The sequence below is a fragment of the Mytilus trossulus genome, chromosome 4, assembly GCF_036588685.1.
Source record: "Mytilus trossulus isolate FHL-02 chromosome 4, PNRI_Mtr1.1.1.hap1, whole genome shotgun sequence".
NCBI classification, from domain to species: Eukaryota; Metazoa; Mollusca; class Bivalvia; order Mytilida; family Mytilidae; genus Mytilus; species Mytilus trossulus.
In genome coordinates this window covers 22,392,441-22,402,484 of record NC_086376.1, presented here as the reverse complement: position 1 = coordinate 22,402,484, position 10,044 = coordinate 22,392,441, and the positions used below count along the sequence as shown (strand labels likewise).

Genomic DNA, 10,044 nt, shown 5'->3' with positions numbered 1-10,044 from the left:
GACAAATAAACAGTTTTTTCATCCATATTTTTGTAAGTTTTTTATGACCCGTGTCATTCATTGTACCTTACAAGGAGATATTAAAGGTAATTATTAATTACATGAGTGTGAAATGCATGTTCTAACATTAAGTCGTTACTAAACAATAAGAAAACAATGATATGCTATGTGTCGTGTATAATTGAAACATCAGTTATATGTTAGCCTCAGGGAGGTGTAGTACGTGAATTAATTACAAAGAGAACGAGGACTTGACAACCTGACATTATTTAATTTCATTTCAACTGTAGTGTTCTCGGTAATATGAGGTTCAGTCAAAGTATGGGTTAGATACTGTAGTGTTTGACCAGTAGTGGTGCTGTGAATGACTGAGGGATAAGACCGGGATAGAGTCCTAAAACTTCCAACAATCGATGATGGAGTTACAATTTACTTTAACAGCACTTTTCGTTTTCGTTTTCTTCTTGGAGATAAGTGCTTATACTCCTAACGCATGCACAAGATGTCAGAATACTAATACTTGCAAGCCGCCAAATTGTGTATGTTGTTCGAATGATATGCCTTTGCCATACAAGGAAATTCCTCAAATGGTATTCTTTACTTTTGACGATGCAATTACTCCTCACGTTGCAGGATTCTATAGACAGTTATTTGATTCAAGTCGTAGAAATCCCAATGGATGCCCGGTTTCCATGACATTGTTTATCTCACATTCCAATACTGTTTACAGTTTAGTAAGAGAATTTTACCAAAAAGGATTTGAGATTGCTTCTCATAGTGTATCACATGGACATCCTAAAACGTCAACATTTAAAGACGAAGCACTGAAACAAAAACAGAATTTAGCAAGAATGGCGAGAATTCCACATACAAGAATCAAGGGATGGAGAAGCCCATTTCTTGAACCACTCGGAGATGCTCAACCACACATGCTTCATGAACTAGGATACTCTTATGATGCAACGCTTACAATAAGCAAAAAGACATTAAAAGAGAAGCCACCGGTTCCGTTTACTTTGGATTATGGATGGCCGTACGACTGCAAGATTAAACCGTGTCCGCGAAAACAGCATAGGGGATTCTGGGAAGTTCCTGTTATTTCTTTGATGGATTATTTACAAAGGTTTGATTGTGTATATGTTGATGGATGTAATAATCCTCCACCGGACGAGGAAGCGGCATTTCGTTTTTTGTGGGATAATTTCCAGAGTTACTACAAGACAAACAAAGCACCATTTGGTATTAATATGCACGCGTCGTGGTTCTTTTATCCCGACAGGCTGAAGGCTATGGACCGATTTATACGTGAATTGACACGTTTAGATGATGTGTACGTTGTTTCTGTAAAACAAGTTATAGAATGGCTGAGGAATCCGGTTAAACTTCAAGATGCTAGCAGTTTTGGACCTTGGAGTTGTAATAATGCAAACGGTAATGGAACAGGAAGTCAGACTGCATTTGATCTAAGGAATAAACAAATAGAACAAAGATTACAAGAACTGCGACATGAAAGATACGTGAAACAGGAAACTGATTTCTTACAAAAACATCACACTTGGAACATGCAGCAAGCTGCTAAAAAAGCTGCAACTGCAAAACTTTCCAAATATCCAAATTACCAACAAAGAACTCCACAAACACGATTTTACGCACAACAGCATCCGATAGTGTCGTCTGGTCGAACATCATCAGCAATGACATGGCAGCAAATGCTTGTGGCACATTCAAGAAAACAACACGCCCAATCGAGACCAAGGTATTTACAACAGTCCCACCGACCAGGATTCTCGCCAAGAGTAGGTATAAACCTAAATGTACCTCAAGTACGTCCTCCGCCTGCTCCAAAGCGTATGATTAGGCCAGTTAGTACAAACAGCGATCCTAGACGAAAACAAATCATGCTCAAAGAACGAAAGCGAATCCGTGAACAACAAAGAATCGCGGCAGAAAATCGATTAAAACAAACAGTAAAGCGACAGGATGCTAACTCAAATGTACCAACAACTATTGTTAGTAGTGTTTCAGACTCTAAATCAAATATAATTGTCAGTAATGTACCAAGAAAACATTTTCAAACGAGAACAAACATTAATATGAATAATGAAAGACGTGTGCTTGCTCCAAGGAATAACGTAATTTTGAACCCAGCCAAACATATACAGATACAAAACGGAGTATCAAAGCCAGGTAATTATGTAAATGTACCAACGAGGCAGCAATTATCTAGAAGGCAAATGACGTTGAACGAAGAAATAAAAAGTGTTCCAAAGATTGTAGAAACTGTTATAAGCAAACCTAGTTTACATGATAGTGTGCAAACACCTGTGAAACGAGAAAGAATTAAACCAAAACCATCACCCAAGAAATCTGTGCAATCTGTAGTCTCGCCAGTTACTGAGAAACCAAAGAAAAAATATTATAGTGCACCGAATGTACAGATGATCGGTGGATCATGGAACTTATTCAATATGAAAAATTCAGACATGAAAATTCCATGGAGAAGTTGGATTACTGAAACTCGTAAAGATAGAATAATTGAAAACAAAACAAGAGTCCAAGCAACAATTATAAATTCTGATGTGAAAATTGAAGACAAAAATTTAAAGAAAACAAAAACACAACAAATGATGTCACCAAAAGAGTGGAAGAATGACACGTTACAAACGGAAATACTTTCTACTAAAGCACCAAGTATAAGTAGAACTATAAAACCAATAAATTCGTCAAAGGCTAACATGAAAGTTGTCGAAAATATAGTAAAACCGGATATAAATTTGACACATTCTGGACAAGAAACGTCAACTCCGGCGTTAAACAATTGTCAACAAAATGTTAATTGTTTTTTACCTAACTGTTTATGCATGACAAACAAAAATCCGTTTGAAATAAAAAGAAACGAAATTCCCCAAATTGTGTACATCACTTTTGAAGGAGATATAAATTTTCTTTCCTATTCAAAAATGAGGTCTTTATTCAAGTCTCAGAGAATAAACCCAAATGGTTGCCCTATCAGTCCAACCTTTTTTGTTTCCGAATCAGGAAGTAGTTATAGTCTTGCGAGAAATCTTCAACGTTATGGTACTGAAATAGCCATGCATGGCTCAAAAACCCATTACATGGACAAGGCTTCACTTACATCTGACATTGACAAGCAAATACAAAACTTTGTACAACGGATTGGAAATCAGGGAAGGTCATTTACTGGATGGAGAAGTCCTGATTTGAAAATTCTCGGTGATGAACAGTTTGAATTTTTCAAAAACAAATCTATTTACGATTCTTCCTTAGTTCTCGATCGGTCAATGAAAGCTTTCCCATTTACTCTGGATTTTGGTTTGGAAAAACACTGTAAAGATATGAATGCGTGTGAACTGAATGGACATCAAGGAATTTGGGAAGTTCCCATCATTCCTCTTTTTGGATTTAACCAATCTGAACCTTGCTTGTATGCCGATGAATGTTCCAGTCAGCCAACCAACACCGAAGAGACTTACCAGTACTTGTTAAAGAACTTTGAAAAATACTATCATAACAACCGAGCACCATTTGGGTTACATTTAAAGCAAAACTGGTTTCATTGGTCGTCTAGTAAAAATTTGGCCGGACTGAGTAAATTTCTTGATACCATTCTGGAATATAATGATGTTTATATTGTGACTATATCAGATATGATAGAATGGTTTAAAAAACCTACAAAAATTTCAGATATATCAAAAACCAATATATGGAATTGTTAATGTATATGTTCCAAATGTATATCGGATATCTAGAGCTTTAATTGAGTTTTGAAAGGTGCATTGAAAATATGATTTATGCGCCCCCCCCCCCCCCTATCAAACATTGCTGACCTTATGCTTTCTTGGACAATCAAATCAAAAACTGTATATTATGCTGTTTTAATCCTATCTCTATTGTTTTACGACAAAACTTATTCATTATTTAAACATGGACACCATATCAATTCCATAAAGCAGTACTGATAAACTTCAATCAAAAAGAAACAAAAAATATATCTGTGATAACAATTTTCATCAGTCATTATTTGTGTCCAATAAATATTTATATAAATTGGCTTATGTATAATAAAAAGGGCATATCAAACTGAAGTGTAGCAAAAATGTTTATTGTTTTAAAGCAGTATAAGACCAAGGCGTTAATTTATGTCGTGAGAAAAACAAACATCAGTTAAACATTATGCATAGATACAACAATAAAAAGATAGATGACTCAAATATAATAAACCTAAAACATCACGTAAAGTCCGGTATATAAGACAACTTTTAATGATATACGTAATACAGCATCATTGTGTGTTTGTTAATCTTGCATTGGCAAGATGGAACGGGGGAGAGTTGAGATCTCATTTAACATTTTTTACCCCGCCGTATGTATACGCATGTCCAATTCAGGAGCCCCCATGCATTTGTTATTCATGCATATTTTTTAAATTTTAGTTCATTTGTGTGTTTCGGATTTTAGTGAGATGTTCATTTTTCACTGAACTAGTACACGTTTGTGTTTAGGGGTCAGCTGAAGCCCGACTCCGGATGTGGGATTTTCTCGCTGTGTTGATGACCCGTCGGTGGCCTTTGGTCGTATTCTGCTTTTTGGTTGGGTTGTTGTATATTTGACACATTCCTCATTCTCAATTGAGATAAAAGGCACATACATTTGTCTTACATAAAGGCTATATCATGTATTGCACGTAGTTAAAAAAAACACAGATTGTTTGCTCAAGGAGAGACGAAATATACCAGAGGAACATTCAAACTCATGAACTATAAAAAATAAACTGACAACGTAATGACGAGAAAAGGACAAGTCCTTCAGACAAAAAACAACATTAAAAACAAAAGACTAAGCAACATGAACCCTACCGAAATTTGGGGGTAATCTCGGGTGATCCAGAAGGATAAACAGATTTAGCTCCACTTGCTATTGTTCTAATCCTTAATAGCACCGTATGTTCTTTGATGTCATGTACAGGCCTTGTTCATACTTGTATTATCATTTTTATTATTTTTATAATTTGCTTCTGATGCTTCGGATGACTTGGCTATAATAGTATTAATTGTGATTATGCGACTGGATATTTTAAAATAGTAAGGTGGAAGTAATCAACAGCCAATTCTTCCTCCATTATTACATGTATCAATCAATACATAACTACAGTAATTTAAGATTTTCGTGAAGTTCTACATACACGTTTCGACGACGTAAGACACATCAGCGGCGAAAGTTTTATTCCATAAAATTGAAATATATATCATTTTCTTCATATATATAGTTGATTGTAAATTGTTTTACTCTGATCTGAAAAAAATGGTTCTCTACTCCTACTGTGTCTGAATTCGTATAATAAAGGGAAAGGTTGAGGTATATATGGAATTGAAAGGGAAACCTGGTTTTATACAGACGCCAGCATTGTTCTTTGTTTGGTGAGTTATCAGCAATGCACTTACATATGATCGACATTCATAAAACAACTATTACATAAATTGATCTTACGGCAATTAAAGTCGAATTTGATTTTAGTGCTTATTGTTTTAAATCAGTATCGTGTCGTCTCAATTATAAACCACAAATCCAAAAAGTATTGATGACAAAAGGTTGTCGAATACAGTCATGACATTGCTTTGATGAGGTGTTAATTTGATTGACAATTTACAATATTACTACATATTTTACATTTATATATGTATATAATTGATACATATTTTTCTGAATGGCAGATTGTACATCAGAAATAATTTACAGTAACATTTTTGTGTCAGACTAAGTGACAATAGAAAACCGATGAAATAGACATGATAGACAATGCGCTAAAAAATCTTAATTGACAGGAGAAAAAAAGGAATTTCATACTGGCTTTCTTGTAAAAAATATCTAATTTTTTTACTCCCTTAGAATACTAGTACATTGAATATATTTTTTCCCTATAATGATGGTTGCGTTTTCGCAATTATTTGGCAGTCTTTGTTAAGTTTATTATGAATAACGTGTCTTGTATGATTCAGACACTTGCTTATTGATAGCCGTATGTGTATAGATGGGTTTTTCTTTTAGGTTATATTGTGTTATCGGACAGTTGCTTCAATGACGAAGACATCTTGTACACATTTATAATTTAGAAAAAAAGATATCAACTAGCTTATGAAATAAGAAACAATAATAATTTAAAAGACAATTGGTATATCATATTTATAATGGAAAATTTACAATGCGTGGAGAATTTTCAACAATAAAAATGTGGTCACATGGAAAAATATAACAGTCATGTTTACTAGCTAAATGGTTTTACATGATTCAATAAGTCTGATAAGTGACTTCAAATTATAAAAAGTGAGTAAAAAGCAAAATATATTTCAATTAAAAACTAAATTTAAAGGCTTTATCAAGTTTTTGTATCGAAAAATTCAACCTTATGATTTCTTTCTAGTTAGAATAATGTATCTACTGTTCTCTTATAAAGTATAAAATACTATTTAAAATGATAATCTTGTGCTATACATTATTTTTCAGTCAGCAAAAAACAAATAGAAAAAAAACAAGAAAGATAGTTAAAATGAGAATTTTCAACTGTTTATAAGAAATTCCTACAAAAAGTCCGAGATTATCGGAAACATCTCTCTGTTAGAGAAACCCCAAAAGAGGTAGCACAATAGTTTAATCCACGAACAATTTGGCGTTTGTATCTATAGATAAACAGCTATGTCATTCCAAATCCATTACATTGTAAAGTACTAAATTAGGATTAAATACTAAAGAAACATCTATAAAAGATAAGTTATAGCACCATAAACTGCATGTTTCAAAATTGTTATACTTAAAAGGAGAATTCACTATTCTTATTTTTATATACAACTAGAACACACCCGTGATATCGCAGGTCTGTGACTGAATTAAATTATATAACTATGCGTAAGCCTTATTTTAGTTGATAAAGTCATGCCGATTATAAGATAAACAGTTTTCTCTACTTTCAAAATCTTTCTGTTTGAACCGGTCGACCTGGAACATATCAATTATTGGTAATATTAATTATTTGGAAAACAAAAGGTCACAGAATGGAGTATTTTTTTAAGTAACAGCATTGTCAATATTGTTTTGTTTGCTAAAAAATTGAAAACTGTATTTATACTCCTTATTTTAGTCCAGATTTTAAGTATTCGTATTGCCATCTTAGAAAGTGTTACTGATTAAAATAGTACAATAGGGAACAGTTTGACAATGATTGACTTTAGTAGTGTGAACCCTGTGCTTATGACTCGTGTATATAGCACAATCCTAAATACACCGTTTTGTGGTGCGCCTGTCAGATGCAGAACTTACAGATAAGGTAATAGGTAACAGGTGAATATACCATTGGTATCGGTATTGGATTTTACCCGGAACTTTAATTATTGGCAATATTAATTATGTGAGAAACATAAGGGTCTGGAGTGGTGTAATTTTTAATCTACACCATTGTCCTATATAAGCTATATATAAAGTTGAATTCTTTGATTTGTTGTTTTTACCATGTTTACCCGATGACGTCTGATAAATTGGACCTCGTTATTTAAGTATTATAAATAAGGATAATCAGCTTGTGAGATATATGAAATGTTGGTTTATTTTAAAAGTTCTCTTTGCGATAAAGGCATATACTAGTCCATTGAATTATATACCAGTTAAAGTTGCAAATAATCTCTTTGATTCATTAGTTAAATTTATAGCCTTATATAATTTATAAGTTACATTTTTGAACTCCTATATAACAAATTTAAGAACCAACAAAAGGGCAAATAACTCTGGAAAACAATTGGAGCCTTTTTATTTCATTGATAAAACACCTTTAGAAAAGTTACTCCTACAGTTTTGTAAATAAACAATTGATTTAAGAAAAACTTTTTGATCATTGGAGACTTCCTCTGGAACTTAATATTAAATTTCAATCTTTAGTATATTGTATCTTTTATTTTGTCTCCTAACTTAGACTCGGCAGGAATTTATTCTTGGTTTTCATATGTAAAACATATAGTAGAAGAAACATGGATTTGAAAACTTTGAAAACATATTCCTCACAAAAGATAAATAAAAATATAAGGGAACGAATAATTAAAATTGAAGCATTTTTATGAAAAACTAGAAAATGATAAATTATCAGATACATTGTATAACAGCAAACTCACTATTTTTAAACATGTAAAAATAAGTAATACAGAAAAAAATAGTTAACTTGTTCAAAACTTGAATTCAGAAAACTGATGACAAAATTTAGATAAAGTGAACATAGTTTATTAATTATAAAAAAGGGAAAATACCTTAAAAAACCAAGAGAACAATTTGAAGTTGAAATTCATTTCTATTTGTTTTGTAATAGAAACCATAATTATAGAAGAGTTTATTTTGATATTTTGATAAATGAGAATATCCACTTGATAAATATAAATGACTTAGATAAAATCAGTTTAAACATATTTATTAAGAGTGGATTGGGAAACAAATTTTGCAACATATAGTGATCCCTTTCTACTTTGCGGGTACGAGTGCTGCCTTGTAGCGGCATTAGCCTGCTTTTTTTCGAAATCTACAAGGGTGTCTTTAACGTGCAAGATATATGGTTCTCTCTTTTCACGGACGAGCCTTTTGTCGTCCCTTTTCGGCGGACTCTCATCCTTTTCTCAAGACGAAGGAGAGCCGGAAATTCAGTCCCTAAAATGTTCATCCAGGACCGGCAATCGGATCAGGAACCTTTGTGTTAGTAGTCCAATGCACTAACCACTTAAGATAAAATAACATATATACTCAACCTAATTTCACACATTCAGGTAAACTAGAACACACCCGCGAAATCCCGGGCATTCAGAGCGTAGTTTAAAGTATGTAAAGTGTTGTTGGAAGAACTTTGTAAATTATGAAGATACTGGAAAATTTCAGCAAAAATATCATAAGTCATAGGTTATTGGAGGGGGATATGAGGGGTCCTGATCCCGAAATCCCGGGCTTTAAAACATGAAATCCCGAAATCCCGGGCTTAAAAAAACGAAATCCCAAGGTCCCGAAATTCAAAAAAGGAATTCCCGGATCCCGAAAGGGTCAATCCAGATATCCCGAGTTTAAAACACCCGATCCCGGAGTCCCGATAAAGGTCATATCCCTCCTCTTATTGGGTACAGGAAAATGCTTTTTTTTATCCCTCTTCCTTTATTTCCAATATTCCCATTTTTTGGTTTTCTATCAATTTCAATATGAACATACATTTAGTATGTTATAAACATTCAAGTAAGGAGTCTGTAATTCAGTGGTTGTTGTTTGTTTATGTGTTACATATTTGTTTTTCGTTCATTTTTTTTGTACATAAATAAGGCCGCTAGTTTTCTGGTTTGAATTGTTTTACATTGTCAGTTCGGGGCCTTTTAAAGCTGGGAATGCGGTATGGGCTGTGCTCGTTGTTGAAGGTTTTACGGTAACCTATAGTTAATATCTGTGTCATATTGGGTTCTTGTGGAGAGTTGTCTCAACATGGCAATCATACCACATCTTCTTTTTTTTTGTAAGCAATGAATTTTGTAAAAGATTTAATGACTGGAGAATTTCAGAAAAGGTATCAAACGTTCACATGAATATTTTTATCGCTTATCTGTATATTATGAACATTCATTACTATATAAATATAGTGTATTTACTTTCAATTGGAAGTTTACTAATCGATCCATAGTGATCATTGATATAGTATACAGACCCTCTCTATTTAATAAACTCTGTGACTGCCGTGGATAGTAAACTTGAAAATGATAGCAGATAGAATTCGGAAAATACACTTTATTCTTTGTAAATATATGTTCAAAGTATACAGAAAAACGCAAACCGGAAGTCTAATCTGACTTAAAATTTCATCCAATGACGGGACAATATCCGGATGCCTTTTTTCTCGTTTTTCTCCAAAAATAACTCAATCTGAATAATCATATGAATGGATGACAAATGGCAATATGCACTGTACCTATAGGACACAGAACTGTGTTGATTAATTTATTGTGGAAAGAAGAGAAGCGACAC

The 10,044-nt window shown here is 33.2% G+C and overlaps 1 protein-coding gene across 1 annotated transcript; it reads left to right on the top strand.

Annotated features, from left to right (window-relative positions):
- Positions 1-204: 204 nt before the first annotated feature.
- Positions 205-4,106, top strand: LOC134714892 (uncharacterized). Its single transcript, XM_063576584.1, has one exon. It carries the CDS (start codon positions 414-416, stop codon positions 3,735-3,737), a length of 3,324 nt encoding a protein of 1,107 aa, XP_063432654.1. The 5' UTR covers positions 205-413; the 3' UTR covers positions 3,738-4,106.
- The last annotated feature ends 5,938 nt before the right edge of the window (positions 4,107-10,044 follow it).